Genomic DNA, 17,554 nt, shown 5'->3' on the forward strand with positions numbered 1-17,554 from the left:
TTTCTGAGTGCAAAGCCCTAAATGTCAAAGAAAGTGAAATGGTGACATGCTGGATACTGTCTGGCAGGATTGTCCCATTTACCATAGAGGCCCCTAAGGGTTTTGCTAGGAGCACCACAAGAATATTGTACTCAGACACTTGTTGTTGGCTAATAAAGTTCCCCGCTGCACCAGAGTCTAAAAAGGCTTGGGATCAGTAATGGTGGTTGTTACATTCTATACGTTCAAGAAACACTATCAAAAAAGTACAAAGGAAAAAGGTTTGTCTATGGAAACCTCTTCCAATTGAATTAGGTGCTGGCATTTTGGTCCTTCTGTCGGCAGTTTAGGATGCAGTGATCCTCTCCAGCACAGTACATCCAGAAGTTCTGGTCTCGGTGGTGAGCACACTCCTACGGAGAAAGTCGTGCCCGATGCTCTTAAATGACCTCAACTGCTAGAGGGGTAGGGTTCTTGAGCTTGGGGCCAACTTGATGTGAAGCCGGACTCTCTAGGTCACCTGAACTTGTTCCTGGAAACAAGTGTCAACCCGAAATCAGAGTCAAGACTCAAGGTCATCAAGTGTATATGGGAGATCACGGAAGGCACTTTCATCTTTAATATGGCCTACAAAGCCCTGCCAGGACACATCCAGAAGAGCATCCTTCTTTCAATTTAATTCCGTAGCCAGGGTTTAAAATTTTACAGCATCCTCTTCAACAGTGAGGGAGAGCTGATGTTGGCAAAGGATTTCCGAGACCTTGCAGACCATCTATAAAAAGGAATTGAAAAACAGTATTGTCCTGCACTTAAAACTAGTGCCTCCCCTGTCAGAAGGGAGATGTAAAAAGAGGCCTTGGTGTGTTCCTTGGGAAAGTTGTATTGACATTGATTTACAAATCCTTAACAGAGCTTGGGGTCTCCAGAATAATGAGGAGTAGGAATTTAAAGCGAGGACAAGGGTGGCACGGTGGTTGGGGCTGGAGCAGAAGCTATAACTTGGGTTACTGGAGCTGAAATTGGAATCACCAGAGCAGGTGCAGGGTTGAGGGTCAGATTGATAGCTGACTGGAGTTCATTAAGTCGTTCATCACACCTCCAAAAACATGGGTTGCAGAGATTGATGCAGCAATCCTGCATGGAGTTGGGTAGCGACACGAGTGGAGTCCATGACCTGAACAAATTTTCACTGTCACAATAATCACAAGTAGGGTGGTGGATCCCCCCGTCACCAGCCTGCTTGGCAGACGTTAACAGGGAGTAGAGTCTAAGACGGCAGCCTCTGACATCACTAGCACAATCCTGTTGCCAGTTACTTCCTTCTATATGGAAGATCATATGATGAATCAAGATCATGTGAACAGCAAGCCACCAAACCCACCACCAGGTGTAACCAGAGAAGGGAATTCCTGAACAGTTTTGCTGCTGGTAGCAATGGGTGAGAGAAGAAGTTACAGTTTTTATGATCCTGCGAATCTGTGACTGGAAGTTCTGAGATGGATACAGGTGTAGTTCTGTAGTTTAGGTGAGGGTTGACAGCAGAGTTTAGTGTTGTCAGCTCAGACGGTATATTAGAAGGTCCACGGATCCCTAACAGATCACAATGCATTTTTCAGAAGTTGCAGCATTTTTTAACCCAATAAAACCAGGAGAAATACAGTGGTACATTGGTATAGGTCCTTGATCCTTGGATTTATACCAAACAAATTTTTCCTATAAGAAATAAAAGGAAATTGAATAATCTGTTCCCATGAAGAAAATCCTATTGTTATTGGCATAATAAACATTGATGGGGCTGTATAAAATAATTTAAATATTACTTATTACAAAATACATAAATACAAAAGCAATTAGATGAAAAGAATTAAAATTTACCCTCCCTTTACCTTGCTGAGAAGAGTTGAGTGCCTACTAGGATGGTGCTGAGAAGGGAGGAAGAGGAGATGTTCTGTAATTCACAAAGAGTTATAGCGCGGGTTGTTCACTGAATGTTAGCAACTGGCATACTGACACTCGTGGGCAGTCGTGGCTTTGTTTCGAGAAAGGTAAATAAGATTAGCGCACGGTGTTGTGACTCATTTTGACCCATACAAGTTCTAGCACAAAGGTTGTATACCAAGCAAGCAAAATTTTTCGTGTACAAACAGGACTTATACCAAGTTGGACTTATTCCAAAGCGGACTTATACCGAGGTACCACTGTATATGTGTAATGCAGAGATACACTTCAAACAATTACAATGAAAATAACCATTCCTACCATCTATCCTTGCCTTGTTTGAAGAACTTTTTTCTAAAACATAACAGAAAATAAAGTTTATAATTAGTATTTGTACTAATATTTACTCTCAGATTTCCATGTGTATATTTTACATTTGCCACTATCACTTGCAATCTTGTTTCTGAATTTAAACTGCAGCTTTTTAAAAATTTGCTTTACTTCAGAAAATCTATCGTTAGTACACAGCTTTAGGCATGACACAGAGGAAAGGGGATTTAAAGTTAAGATTAAAGTTGGATTAAAGTAAAAATTTTATAAAATTAAAAAAAATAACACTTTACATTCGAAAAAAAAACGATCCCTTAAAGTCAATGTAGAACAGGAAGTTTTTGGTTTATTGTTACATAGTTAGATAGTAAGTCAAGTTGAAAAAGGCATAAATCCATCATGTTCAACCACTAGGGAAATAAACATATCCCAGATAAACCATATAGAAATAGCTGATCCAGAGGAAGGAAAAAAAAACCCTGCTACAATTTGCTCCAACTTGGGAAAACATTCCTTCCTGATTTCATGAGGCAATCAGATGTTCCCTGGATCAGCAGTCTCTGTTATTTTTACTTTAAATCCTTAATCCCCAGTTATAATCTGTGCTTCTAGAAATCATCCAGCTTTTTCTTTCAGCCGATTCCACATTTTCACAGACCTTACAGTGAAGAATCCCTTCCTTATCCGGAGCTTAAACTTCTTTTCCTCCAGACACAAAGAGTGCCCTCTTGTTCTTTGTGAGTACAGGTAGTCCCCGGGTAACAAACGAGATAGGGACTGTAGGTTTGTTCTTAAATTGAATTTGTATGTAATTTGGAACAAGTACATTATTTTATTAAATGCAATTAGGACAGATATTTGTCTAAACATAATATTAGGCAGTGTGATGCCAATTACGGTATAAAATCGATAAAAGTGGGGAAGGGAGGAGAAGGGCACTTCCCTTTGTCCCGTAAATATCAGTGGTATGTAATGGTGAGCCACCCTCTTTATTATAAATAAAACATGAGGAGTTGCAAAAAGAAAGCAAATAAAGAGGTTTGAGGCTCCGTGTGTATCCCCTTGTTCTGTTAAAATTCACAGAAGTGGGGTACCAAAACTAGACAAGGTAATTGCTAGCACAAATGGTTTTACATGACCGTGTTCCCGTATACGCTCCCGATGCGTTTTGCCTGGGTTGGGCTTCCACAGGGGTACACAACTGTATAGGACTTAGTGGTTGTCATATAGAAAAAGTTACAAGGGTGCTGGTAGTCTATTCACAAGGCTATCTGTTGTACATGAACAGGTGTAGGTATTAAAATATAAAAGTTCAAATATCATAAAACAACAGAAAGATTGAACTGGTTTTTATATGGTACTTACAATTCAGAAGAAATAGATGAAATAGTGTTTAGTGCACATAGTTCTGCCGCTAAAGTCCCATGGTGATTGACCAACCCTAAATAAAAGTATCTATATTTAAGTTAAGGATGAGGCATATGTGTAATTTGGCACTAAAGGATTTTTTTTGTCCTCAAAACATTTCTGAAGATTTGTGTTTTTTTGCCGATAAATGTACGCATTTTAGGATTGGAATAGAGGATGTGCCAAAGCTGGTTGAGAGTATTATAAATAAAGTCATGGTCACGGTTGAATCTGGTGATGATTCTGGTGCGATTGTTGTTTTTGTGTCAGTTTATTTGAAGAGGAGATTAAGTCTCACTTGGTTGCAGTGTCTTTGGTAGGCTTTCTTAAGGGTGTTCTTTTTGCAACTCCTACTGTAAAAAATCTTCACTGTGAGTTTATCACAAACAAAGCTAAAAAAACTTTATGAAACCTAGACATTAATTAACTTCTGCAGCAAGCTGTGCTTTAATATGCAAAATGAAACAACTGCAGAGTTTGTCTTGGACGTTAAAGGGTTACAACCAATAGACTTCTTCTGCGAGTCATGCAAACCTTCCCTTGGTTTGTCTGTATGTCCTATGTGCTTAACCCAGGGACTACCTGTAACCGATGAAGATAGTTCTCTATATGGATCTATATATATATATTTATACCGGGTGATCATATGCACCCTTATACGTCTCTTGTATATCTAATAGGTCAGCCATGTCATTGCTATCATTATTGTTTTAATTGTTCCAATAAAAGATTGTTGCTCACTCAAGATTTATTATTTATAAGCATAATTCCTTTCTTTTTCATTCTTGTCTGATCAGACATAGTTGTAAATGGAGCAGCTTTTGAGAGCTTGCTTTCTTTTTATGAAGGTGTTCTGTAGTTCAGCAGGAGAGAACAGATGAGGGGTGACAGCAGATTGTCAGCTCAGACAAGATGTTAGAAGCTCCCTGGATTGCTAGCAGATCAGAAGGAATTTTACAGTACTTTCAGCAATTGTTTTGCTATAAAACTTTCAGACTTTTAAATAAAACTTTTAAATTACTTTCAGCAATTAAACTAAAAAAATTAGGAGAAATCTGTGTGTAATGCAGAGATACACTTTGGGCATAACATTGTAACTGCAAAATAAAAGAACATTCTTACCCATTATTCTGTCTATTTGCGGGTTAGTAACATCTATTTCACCTGTTCAAACATGAAAGAAAAAATAGTTATTCCTTTTATTTTGGTTTCACCCTTAATCTCTGAAATACTCCTGACAACCCCCCTCTACATTCCCTTACATTTTTCACTGTCATTTGGAATCTGTTTTTTTTACTTACTGTTTAATTTACTTTAAACTGCAGATTTATTAGATTTCTAACCCAAGATTTGTTATTTAATAGCTAATATTTATTATTTAAAATCCTTTCTGTTTCACCAGACATACATATAAATTACAAGCAGGGGCAGCCTCTTGGGAGCTTGGCTCCTACTGATTTACACACAAGTGTTGAACGAACCCGAACTGTAAAGTTCGGGTCTGTACTGAACTTTACGATTTTGGGTACCCGGACCCGAACACGAACTTTGCCGGAAAAGTTTGGGTTCGATTTGGGTGTTCAGGCATTTATTAAAGCTTGTTGAAAGGCTGCAGGCCAGCCAATCAACAAGCTTTTCAGCTGTGGGCACTTAGAAGCCATCACCGCAGTAATGACATGGCTGTGATTGGCCAGTGCATCATGTGACCCAGCCTCTATAAAAGCTGGATCACGTGTAGCACCGTCCATCAGCTCTGAGTAGTGCAGGGACAGGAAGCAGGCAGCTTAAGTAGGGACAGTGTTAGGAATCTCATCTGGCTATTTGTTGTGTTGGTGACCTATAGTGAATTTTTTGTGGGTGCTATACACCAGCTTTGCACCCCTGACGAAGAAATCAAATAATAAATTTGGCTGTTAATTCTGTGGGTGACCTAAAGCGATTTTTTTGTGTGAGGTACACCTGCACTGCATACGTGACAGGGAAATAAATATAGTTAATTCATCTGTTGGATTGGTGGGTGATATATTCCCATTATTGTTGTGAGATACACCTGCACTGCGTACCTGACAGGGAAATAAATATAGGTAATCCGTCGGATAGTTCGGTGGGGGACAAATACCCAATTTTTGTGTGAGGTACACCAAAATTGCATACGTGACAGGCAAATAAATATAGTTAAACCGTCGGTTAGATTGGTGGGTGATATATTCCCATTCTTGTTGTGAGGTACACCTGCACTGCATACGTGACAGGGAAATAAATATAGTTAATCCGTCTGTTAGTTCAGTGGGTGACCTCAAAGAATGAGGAGAGCATCAAATAAGGGAGGTGGCCCTGGTCGTGGTGAGGCTGGTGTTGGAGCTCCAGTTGCAGGAAGAGGACCTGGTTGATCTGTGCCAGCTACACACCCAAATGAAACACCTTCCTCAGGTGCACGTAGGCGACAGAATGTTCAGCCTTATTTTGTAGGCCCGAATACTGGTGTACGAATGGTGAGGCCAGAACAAGTAGAGGCGGTAGTAGATTGGGTGGCTGACAGTGCCTCCAGTTCCTTCACATTGTCTCCCACCTGGTCCCCTGCTGAAAGAGCAGAGTTGGCACCTGCAGCCCATAGGCATCTGTCTTTTACCTCACCCCCTTGCAAATCAGCCAAGCAGTCTGAGCCCCAAGTCATGCAGCAGTCTCTTATGCTTTTTGATGACTCTGCTGGCAGAGTTTCCATGGGCCATCCACATAGCTCAGCCCCAGAAGTGGAAGAGATTGAGTGCACTAATGCCCACTTATGTTTCAGGATGTGGACATGGGAGGACCACCACAGCACGTCTCGGATGATGACGAAACACAGGTGCCAACTGCTGCGGCAGGTGTGCAGACCTGCAAGGAGGGCAGGGGTGAAGAGTGGGTGGAAGATGATGTGGAGGATGATGAGGTCCTAGACCCCACATGGAATGAAGGTCATGCGAGTGACGTATGCAGTTCGGAGAAGAAGTGGTGGTCACACAGCGCCAGCTGCACAGCAAAAGAGGGAGCAGGGTGCAAAAGCATAGTGGCCGTCCCCTACCCAGTACGCGTGCTACTGCCCACTGCACCCAGGGACTGAGCACCCCAAAGCCAGCTCCAAAGAGTTTCCTGGTGTGGCAGTTCTTCAGACAAAGTGCTGACGACAAGACGCAAGTGGTTTGCACGCTGTGCAATTGGAACCTGAGCGAGGCATAAATGTTCTAAACCTGAGCACCACCCGCATGACAAGGCACCTAAATGAAAAGCACGAGCTGCAGTGGAGTAAACACCTCAAAAACCACGAAAGATCTCAAGCTCCTCCTGCTCCCTCTTCTGCTGCAGTCTCGGCCTCTTCCTCCTCCTCTGGAGTGGCACCTGCCACCCCCCAAACGCAGCAACGCCACCACCTCCGTCGCCGTCACCAAGCATCTCCACACTGCCCCATGGAAGCGTTGAGCTGTCCGTCTACCAAACACTGGAGAGAAAGAAAAAGTACCCACCCACGATCCCTGGCCCTGAATGCCAGAATTTCAAAATTCCTGGCCTTTGAAATGCTGTCATACCGTCTGGTGGAGACCGAGACTTTTAAAAACCTTATGACGGTGGCTGTCCCACAGTACGTGGCTCCCAGCCGCCACTACTTTTCCAGGCGAGCCATCCCTGCCCGGCACCGCGCAGGAGCTGTGGACGGGCATGGCACAACAGTCGGATGAGTGGTTGGTTCCACTGAGCCTCAAGCCCGGCCTGGTGGTGTGTGATAACTGGCAAAATCTCGTAGCAGCTCGGGGCCTAGCCGGTTTGACACACATCCCTTGCCTGGAGCATGTGCTGAATTTGGTGGTGCAGAGGTTCCTGAAAAATTACCCTGATATGTCAGAGCTGCTTCAGAAAGTGCAGGCCAAGAGTGCGCGCTTTTGGTGTTTTCCTCCTGCTGCTGCTCACCTGTCTGTGCTGCAGCGTAACTTCGGCCTTCCCGCTCACCGCCTCATATGCGACGTACCCACAAGGTGGAACTCCCCCTTAAACATGCTGTAGAGACTGTGCGAGCAGCTGCAGAACGCATGGGTGAGTCATTTTGGGGAACAGCACCACTTCACCACCAATGAGTGGGCCTCCATGCGGTGAGTGTGTGCCGCGTTGCGCTGTTTCGAGTACTCCACCAACATGGCCAGTGCCGATGATGCCGTCCTCAGCGTTACTATCCCACTTCTATGTCTCCTTGAAAAAACACTTTGGGCGATGATGGAAGAGGATGTGGCACAGGAGGAAGAGGAGGAGGAAGAGATATCATTTCCACGGTTATCAGGCCAGTCATTCACTAGAGGTTAAGAGGGTAGGTTCATGCGCCAACAGAGGCCAGGTACACAACTGTCCAGCCAGGGCGCAATTCTGGAGGATGAGGAGGAGGAACCGTGTTTACAGCAGGGTGGCACCCAAAGCAGCTCATGGGCATCACTAGAGTGTGGCTGGGGGGATACAGAGGACACAGACGATACACCTCCCACAGAGGACAGCATTTCAGCAACATGGTGGAACAGCACACGCCCACAAGTACTGACTGATGGGTCTGCCCCATTGAACTTCTGGGTCTCCAAATTGGACACAAGGCCTGAGCTTGTCCTTTAAGCCTTGGAGGTGCTGGCCTGCCCTGCGGCCAGTGAATTGTCCGAACGTGTGTTTAGCACGGCAGGGGGGTAATTACAGACAAGCGCAGCCGCCTCTCGACAGCCAATGTGGACAAGCTATTGTTCATTAAAATGAACCAGGCATGGATCCCACAGGACTTGTCCGTACCTTGTGCTGAATAGACAAGCATACCGCCCGCACCCAGCCATTGTTATACTCCAGCACACTTTCTCTTTGCATTCTCTTTTCGATTTCCCAATGTTTTGGGGTCTTCCCAAATTTATAAAAAATAAAAACAGTGTTGGCTACCTCCTCCTCCTCCACCACTGCTGCTACCTACACCGCCACATCCACCGCCTCCTCAACCTCCTACTCCACTTTGACCTCCGCCTCCTAGTTCAAGATTATTTTTTAATTTTTTCTATTCTATGTTATTTTATGTCATTTCCCTATCCACATTTGTTTGCAGGGCAATTGTCTGCTTTTACCCCCATTTTGCTTCCTTTTGCAACCCTCTAGCCCTTACTATGACTATTTTACAGGCATTTTAGTGCCCCAATGTTTGAGCCCCATAGACTTCAATGGGGTTCGGGGTCAAGTTCGGGTCAAGTTTGGGTCCCGAACCCGAACTTTGAGGCAAAGTTCGGCCAAACCCGGCGAACCCAAGCTTCCAGGTGTTCACTCATCCCTACACACAACCCCTACAACTACATCTCCCAAGAGCCCTTTCTGGAATCAGGAAGGAATTTTTTTCATTTCTTCCTGATTCCATGAGGCAATCAGATGTTCCCTGGATCAGCAGTTTCTATTATCTTTTCTTTATAGCTTTTAATCCCTAGCTTTTAATCCTACGCAAGGAGAGGGTACAGATCTCCTGGTCCTTCAAGGATCTGTGACCGTACTGTTGGGCTGTAGCCCTCCCTAAAGTACCAAATACTGCAAAGAGCCCTGGACAAATCTGAAGTGCAGGATCTGTTCTATCTCAGCAGGGGTAGGTCAAGGAAGTACAATCTTCTTGTAGAAGCTGTAAAAAACTACCAGTTTTAGAAGTGAACCATGGAAGGAATTGTGAATCTTCAGAGATGGAGGTAGTTTTTAGCTTGTAAGTGCCTGGGTTCATCAGGGCAGGAAAGGAACCTATGAAGCGTGGAGCAAGCTAGGGAGAAGGCATTCACTTGCGAATATATTTTGTGGAAAGACATACTTTGTTGCTTGGGGTAAAGTGAGGTGCAAGAGTTATCTTGTCAGCTCATTTCTTGAAGCTTTCTGAAGAGTGTGCCAAAGTCTCTTGAACCTTTCTCCAGAGCAACTAATTGTGGTCAGTTGTAGCAGCTGCAGTAGGAACATCACAGCAGCAAGCGACAGGAGAGGGAGCCTGGGGTGACGACCAGAGACAATTAAAAAGGTTGGTGTGGTTGTTGTGAGCTAGCTCTTCCCAAGGTAAAAGGGCTGACCAGTTGTCTTGTTTGGGAACTGACATACAGACAAAGATTTTGTTCAAGGGACTGAATAATTCTCTACATTTGCCCATTAGACTGAGGCAGGTAGGCAGCCAGTATGTCCAACTTGATCTCCATTAGGTGGCGAGATGTGATTTGGGCAATCAGAAACAATAAGAAACAATGTGGGGCAATGTGGTGTTCATCAGTAATCCATGTAGATGAATGACTTCCTTGAAGAATATTTTCACCTAAGTGGAGGGAGGTGGAAGGCCAGATAAAGGGATGAAATGGGCCATTTTTGAAAAGTTAAATTAAAAAAAACCTAATTGCAGAAAACTCAATAGAGCATGGAAGATCGGTTATACATTCCATGGAAATATGAGTACAAAGTGGATCAGGAATAGGAAGCGTAATTGTAGGAGAGGACCAGATACAGGCCTTCGAGATACCTTGTTCCGGGCACACTCCGTGTACGCAGGTACAAAATCACTTACATCCTGCTTAAAAATTGGCCACCAGTAACTGCGATTAATTAAGGTCAAAGATCGTCCGTTGCCTGTGGTGTCCAGCAAGCTTGGAGGCATGTCCCATTGAAAGACGGATGGCCCTTTTAAACAAAGACCTTCCATGGAGGGATATATTCTAGCAAGACAGGGACCATGGGCACAATTCAATCAGGGTCAATGAGGAACTAAGTTTCCGGTTCAGTATCTTCCTTTACAAATGAACGAGACAGGGCACCAGCTTTATTTTACTTTTATATATAAGTGCAATAAGTGATTATTAAAAAAATTAAAAAAAAGATGAGGAGCACCCATCAGGTTTGGCAAGGATTCAGACATTTTGCGGTCTGCAAATACAGCAGATTCTTGTGGTCCATGTATATGATCATTGAATGACAAGCTCCCTCTAGCAAGTGGTGTCATTCCTCACTAACAGCTGCTCCTTTACCTCAGAGGACGCATGATCAAAGCTTTCTGGAAGCAGGACCACACCAACTCCAACAGAAGAAGCATCCACTTTTCTAAAGAAAAGGTTGTGAGGTGTCAGAGCAGGAGTTGAAGAAAAGGCTTTATTCAATAACTGAAAGGCCTTGAGTGCCTCCGGTGGCCAGACTTCTTGGTCATGGATGTAATTGGGGCAATTAAAGTGGAGTATTCTTTAACAAATTGTTGGTAGTAGTTGGCAAAGCCAAGGGACATCTGAATAGGTTGTAGCACAAATGGTTGTGGCCACAGAAGAAAGTTTAGCCATTCCATTCTTAAACCCTCAGCCAAAACTTTGTAACTGAGAAATGGGACTTCAGATAGTTCAAACATACATTTTTCTGGCTTTACATGAAGTCCATTGTTCAGAAGTCACTGTAAGACTGTCAGTATTGCAGTGGTTTGGCAGATCCTTGGGATAGACCAGAATGTGATCTAAATAAACAACCACACAAACATATAAAAGATCTGGGAAGACATAATTTATGAAATTCTGGAACACAGGTGAAGCATTGCAGAGCCCAAAGGGCATTCCCAGATATTCATAATGGCCAGAATTGAATGCAGTTTTCCACTCAACACCTACACAGATACAAATTAAACTTTAGGTGCCATGTAGGTCACGTTTGGCAAAAACTGATGCCCCCTTGAGCCAATAAAACAGGCAATGGGTACCTGCTTTTATTAGTTTTGTTTTGTTTAAGGCCTCTAGAATTTATACAGGGATGTATAGATCCATCTTTATTCTGTGCAAAGAAAAACCCAGCTCCCTCTGTGGATATTTTTCAAGAGTGTACTCAGACATAGCCTATGTTTTCAGACTGTAGAGATTGTAATCTCTACCCCAAGGGGGAGAATAACCAGGAAGGAGGTGTAGAGCACAATCATAAGGACATTATGGTGTAGCATTTCTGCCTGCTTTTTGCTGAAGACATCCACAAATCTCCAGTAAGATCTTGATAGGCCAGGCACGTGGAAAGCGGCTGCAGAGCAAACTTGCTGAACAGAAGGAAGTTTGAGGAAACACTTTTGAAATGAGTGGCATGGTTTCAGGTGCAGGGCAATCCAAACAAGACAAGTTGAGTTGCTTTAGCTGAGCTTCATAGTAACTGGAATGGTGGCATGCTGGAAACTGCCTGGCAGAACTGTGCCATTTACCATGGAGACCCGTAAAGGTTTTGATAGAAGCGCCACAGGAATATTGAATAAATAATCCGGCTGCACCAAAGTCTAAAATGTCTTAAGATCTGAAATGGCGGTTGTTACATTAAAATCATACAAGAAACAGTATTAAAAGGTAGAAAGGAAATAGATTTGTCTAGGCAAACTCTTTGGCACAGTACATACAGAGGTTCTTGTCTTGGTTGTGAGCATGTTCTTCCGGAGAAAGTCGTGCTCGATAGACTTGTATGGGCTCAACTGCTGGAGGTGTAGGGTTATGGAAATTTGGGGCCACCTTGATGGGATGTTGGACTCTCTGAGTGCCCTGAACTTTTTCCTGGAAACAAGTGTCAACCTGAATACAGAGGGACTCAAGGTCATGAAGTGTATATGGGAGGTCATGGATGGAAATTTTATCTTAATTATGCCCTGTAAAGCCCTGCTAGAGCACTACCAAAGGAGCATAATTCTTCCAATTTAATTCCGTAACCAGGGTTTGAAATTTTACAGTATTTTCTCCAACAGTGAGGGAGGTCCTTTTTCCAGACGGGCAGAGCCAAAGCTAGTGCCACCCCTGTCAGAAGGCAGATGAAAAAAAAGACACCTTGGTGCATTCCATTGGAAAGTTCCAGGGCTGCAACTCAAATTGGATTCTACATTTATTTACAAATCCTCGGCTGAGCTTGAAGTCACCAAATTAGGAGGAGTAGGAATTTGGAGCGTGGAGAAAAGGTGGCATGGTGGTTGGGGCAGGAAAAGAAGCTGTAACTGGGGTTACTGGAGCTGAAACTGGAATCACCAGAACAGGTGCAGAGGTAGGGGTCAGATTGATGGCTGACTGGAGTTCATCAAGTTGTTCATCACACCTCAGAAGGACATCAACAAACCTGCTTTGCAAAGACTCCTGTTTGCTGTATCTGATGCAGAAAACCCTGCATGGAGTCAGGTAGCGACATATCAGCAGGGTCCATGGCCTGAACAAACTGGTAGCATGTAATGATAATCACAGGTAGGGTGGTAGACCCTCCATGTCACCAATGCACTTGGCAGGGAAATGTACAGGGAGCAGAGTCTAAAACACCAGCCTCTGACTTCACCAGTGCACCTCACAAGAAGTGTTGAACTTAAGGAGGTGGTGCACACCTTGTGCCCTGTATATGCAGGGGCTGATCACTGTTGACTGGATAGGCCTAATACGTAGAATAAGGGCAAAAGGAAAAAGCGTAGTCAGACAAGTCAAAGTCATGGCAGAAGGAAAGCAAGAGTAATCAGGCAAGCCAAGGTCAGGGTAGGCGGCAATCAAGGTTGCTAACACAACAACCTGTTGCCATTCATTTCCTTATATAGGGAAGATTATTTAATGAATGGAGATCATGAGACCAGCAGGTAACCAAATCCACCACCAGAAGGAGGGCTGGAGAAAGGGCAGTTCAGATGGTGTTCCCATCTCTGCCAGCAAGTGGAGGCATCTGCGGAACACTCTAGTCCTCTTGTGGCTGCTGGCAGCAGGGAGGTGCAAGGTGAGTGACACTAAGGAGGACACAGATCCCCTGGTCCTGCAGGGATTTGTGACAACATTAAAAAGATCAGTTTAGGAGAGATTTGTTTTTCAATTGCCAAGAGCATTTAATAGGAAAGGGGTTAATGTGGCAGTTTCTAAGTGTGAACTAGCAAAAGGTCCCCTTGGTCCTCTTCTTGGATCTTCAGATATCTAAATTGACCAGGAGGCGATGACGTAAAATTGTGTATGAGCACAAGAGTTTATTCATTCCTATGCCAGGATTAGACACTGTCCCCTTTGTCCCAATATAGAACCTGCCTGTTCACAATTTTTTAATTTGTAAATTTTGTTCTGCTTTAAATTTTGTGAAATAGGGTAAGGTTGGAATAGGGAGCCAATAGGGAGAGATAGGAATTTAAAAAAATCCTAACATGAGGAAGAGAGTGGTTACCAAGATGTCATTATTTTGTAAAGGAAATAGAATGGAAAAAATGTAAAGCAGGAGACAAGTCACCAGCAGCACAACTACTAAGCACATAACTACCAATGGTAGAAGACAGAAAGAGGTCCCATTACACAAGTTTTCATAAGGTAGCAAGAGACAGATATCACAGCCAAGCTTAGTACCTTGTGGACTGGCTGGCTCTTTAATCTTCTGTCACAACAGGGAAATGGACACAGTGAACATAATACATTACCCAGGAGCTACAGTTATGCTGCAACTCTGATAACTATTTTTTTTAGGATATTAGTTTTCAAAACCTTTGTCTGTTTTCTTACAGCACTCTTCATTCTAAAGAAAAAGAAAGTAGCAGTTTGTGTGAATCAAATATCACAAGTGCTGATAAGCTTGAAGAGGGTCTGTGTGATGACACACAACAATTCTTCAATCCAGAGGTGCTGCAACAGGAGTGGCAGTAGTGGTGGTATTTATGGTAGTAGTTGTATTAGCGATGGTGGTGTATTACTGAAAATCAGGACTCAAAATGGTGGCAAGTTGTTGACAGACTCTGTCAGGTGTCACACTCACCTCTTCCTCACTAAAGAGCAGACTGCGCATGTGGGCAGTTCTGATGCTGGGCGTGCCTCTGTTTCCAGGCTTTATGAATTCTGGACAATTCACTGGCCAATCAGAAAATAGCCTGTTTACCAGCCCTGGCTATTTAGCTAGCTCACACAATGTTTTTGTGCAACGTGTCCCCTTTGAGCCCCTAGTTCTGTTGAAGCAGTTACTGTTCACTTCGTGCTTAATTCAGTGTTTTCCTTGTCCAGCTCCCGAGTTAACCCCTCGTTGTCCAGTCTGTTGGTTCCCAGCCAACTTCCCTATGCTGTTCCAGTGTTCTTGTCTGTCTATGGATATCCTTGCGTCAACTGTGCCTCCTGTTGCTTCCAGTGCCTTCTGTGTTCCCAGTGCCCGCAGTGCCCCCTGTGTCACTAGTGTCTGTCTCCTGGATCCCTGGCAATTGACCCCTGGCATGTGACCTGACCTCTCTTGCTTGCTGCCTGCCTAGGCCCCGGCCTTCCTTGACTATCTTTCTGCTTTGTGATTGGTACTGTGTTTTGGCCACCTTGGTGTGCCCAAGGACCGCAACCTGGCAGTAACCAGCGGTTCTCAGGGCTCACAGCACCACCTTGCAAGTCATAGTGCCACCAAGTCGTCCTGTCTCATTGCATGACATCAGGGACAACAATGCTGATAATTTTAAGGATGTGATATGGGAATTGGGTAAAAGAGATGAAGGGGGACCCTTAAAAACAAGTATGTGCAGATTATATATTAACACAGGGTAAGCTGTGGGTCAACAGAGACACATTATTCAACATGACCCCTCATCTAGCCCAAAGAAGTGCAACGAACAATGAACACTGTGCCCAGCAAGTCCTGAAAATTCTAAAATCGGTGCTGCTTTTTGATGCGGCTGCTCCTTCTGTTGTTGCCTGTGGGGGTCGGGTGCCATCAGGGCAGAATTTTTGTACTATAGATATACAGGAAGGTTTATCTTCTCCTGGAGAGACCTCTTCCTCTTTCTTGTTTTCTTTCTTCATCTTGTAGTCATCAGTTCTCCATTGTTAGAGAATGTTTTACCAGGAAACAGAAGTACGCTCCCAGCCATCCTCTGCTCAGTTCAATGGTCTTCTGACCAAGCTTCTAGTGGTACAGTCCCTGCAATATAAGCTGGCTAAAACAAGATTCTTTAAAGAACCTTATGACTGTGCTCAGCCCTTTAAAGACATAAATCCACCATTTTTTCTAACCAAGCTGTCCTCACACTCTATAAACATGTAACTTGTAATGTCTCTAACATACTTAGGCATGTTAAACTTTTTTTGTTTTAGTTTTTAGAAAAAAGAAACTGATTTTTTACTTGCATACAAACTTTTTGACTGTTCCAACTGGAGTCAGGTTTAGATTTCCATTTCCAATCACCTCTATGCTTGAGGCACCCCCCCCCCCCCATACACACTGTCAATGCTTACTTTCTCTGTACCCCCTTTCTGAAGAAAGAGCAATCACAGAAAGTTCTAACTGTGAGGGTGCATGTATCAGTGGGTGCATGAGAAGCCAGTCACCCAAACCAGAGAAGTCACACGGTGGATCCCAACTAGATCAAGCATACACAAGACTAATAGAACAATATAGAAGGCTAGTTTAGGATAATTATTCAGAACTTTGAAGTTTAAATTTAGGATTATGAACAGTAGGATGGGGGGCAGTTTAGTAATTTGCCCATGCCTTTTCATCTTATGGAACACTGATCAGGGTGCAGATTTCAAAAACTGACTGACTTCTACAGTGCACTCACATCCAATATTCAGTCCTAGGCTGTACGCTAATATTGTTGGTATACCTAATAGAAAAAGAAAAGTTTCATAAACATGAGAGCAAAACAGGAAAACTACAATTAAATTTGAGCCAAGAGTTCATTAAAAAGTTATTAAACTTTTAAGACACCTTACATAATTTATGTCCACCAATATTTAAAAAATCATAATAACATAATTTATTAAACCTCTTAAAAAGAACAAGCATTCCAGTTTGCATTACAATATACATAGTATGTGATTAGGTCTCATCAGTAGTTAGACAAGTTTCACAGGGTTATGCTTTCTCAGGAGTAGTGACACAATATATCCAATTTGAACTAAAAGTATAACAAAAGCTTCCAAATATTACCCAATCCTGAAAACATAATATATTTTATAAATATCGCTGATTATCATATGCCCCCTACATATTGGGTGATCAGGCAAAGCAAGGGGAGTGATGCTTATACAGCCTCAGAGGTATTTTATATTTATATGTCTAATGACCATGCTTTTTCAGCTGATAAAACACTGATCAGGATGTATATTTCAAGAACAGTGAAATGATTTCTACTTTAAACTCACAATCTGTTGGGCTGTTCAGGGACCTCCATGATGATAATGATGACGGTGGTGCACCTATTAAAAAAGAACAGCCACTTTCAATTAATTCAATTCTGAAATATACATTTCTAGTCCTTCCCCAGGATGTCTAAAAGCAGTGCAATTTAATGGAAAATAAGCAAACACTAAAAATAAAAATATAGAAAAGAAAAAAACAGCAGGAAATTCAAATATATTGTGCATATATTACATGTTAACAAAGCCATAGATTTCCTATACAGCTGACTGATATGCAGTCCATAACCCACCAGCATTTGTGGGACATGGGACCTTCTTATATACAGAATTCTCCTAGGGTAAGTCTGTCAGTCATCCCCATTAAGGGATAAAATATGAAAGAAAGAAAAGGAGGTTATCCCATTACCTGGCACATTTCACTATAAATGCTTTCCCAGGGCTATGTTGGGACCATTGGTATGTTGTATTGGCAGAAACTAAATTTAATGTAGTTCAAAGCAGCTGGAGATAATGAGTAAAATCTAAGTCACCGATTATCCTAGGATGTATGGGAAAAAAGCTCCAGAAGTCAATTCTCTCTTCTAAATTTTTGACTTATGGAGCCCATATTCTGTTTTTTTGCATCACCATTATCTGAAATGTAATGTATAAACCTGGAAAATAATCTGACCACACAGAAAAAACATGAGTTAGATTAACTTTGTTCTAAATAAGAACTTTCCACTGACATCCTCAAACTTCTTGTGTGACTGGCAACTACAATCATCTACTTGGCCTGGAATGTAAGTTGTCTGGTG

At 42.9% G+C, this 17,554-nt stretch overlaps 1 protein-coding gene across 1 annotated transcript in view; it reads right to left on the minus strand.

The window, feature by feature from the left end:
- The window catches only part of LOC140332319 (von Willebrand factor A domain-containing protein 5A-like), a 50,071-nt gene continuing 32,517 nt past the window's right edge, over positions 1-17,554 (minus strand). The window contains 4 exon segments of the mRNA XM_072413584.1: positions 1-2,271; positions 4,777-4,818; positions 16,175-16,219; positions 16,761-16,814. Coding sequence (XP_072269685.1) covers positions 2,162-2,271; positions 4,777-4,818; positions 16,175-16,219; positions 16,761-16,814 — 251 coding nt within the window. The 3' untranslated portion in view covers positions 1-2,161.

The sequence above is a fragment of the Pyxicephalus adspersus genome, chromosome 6, assembly GCF_032062135.1.
Source record: "Pyxicephalus adspersus chromosome 6, UCB_Pads_2.0, whole genome shotgun sequence".
Classification (NCBI taxonomy): domain Eukaryota; kingdom Metazoa; phylum Chordata; class Amphibia; order Anura; family Pyxicephalidae; genus Pyxicephalus; species Pyxicephalus adspersus.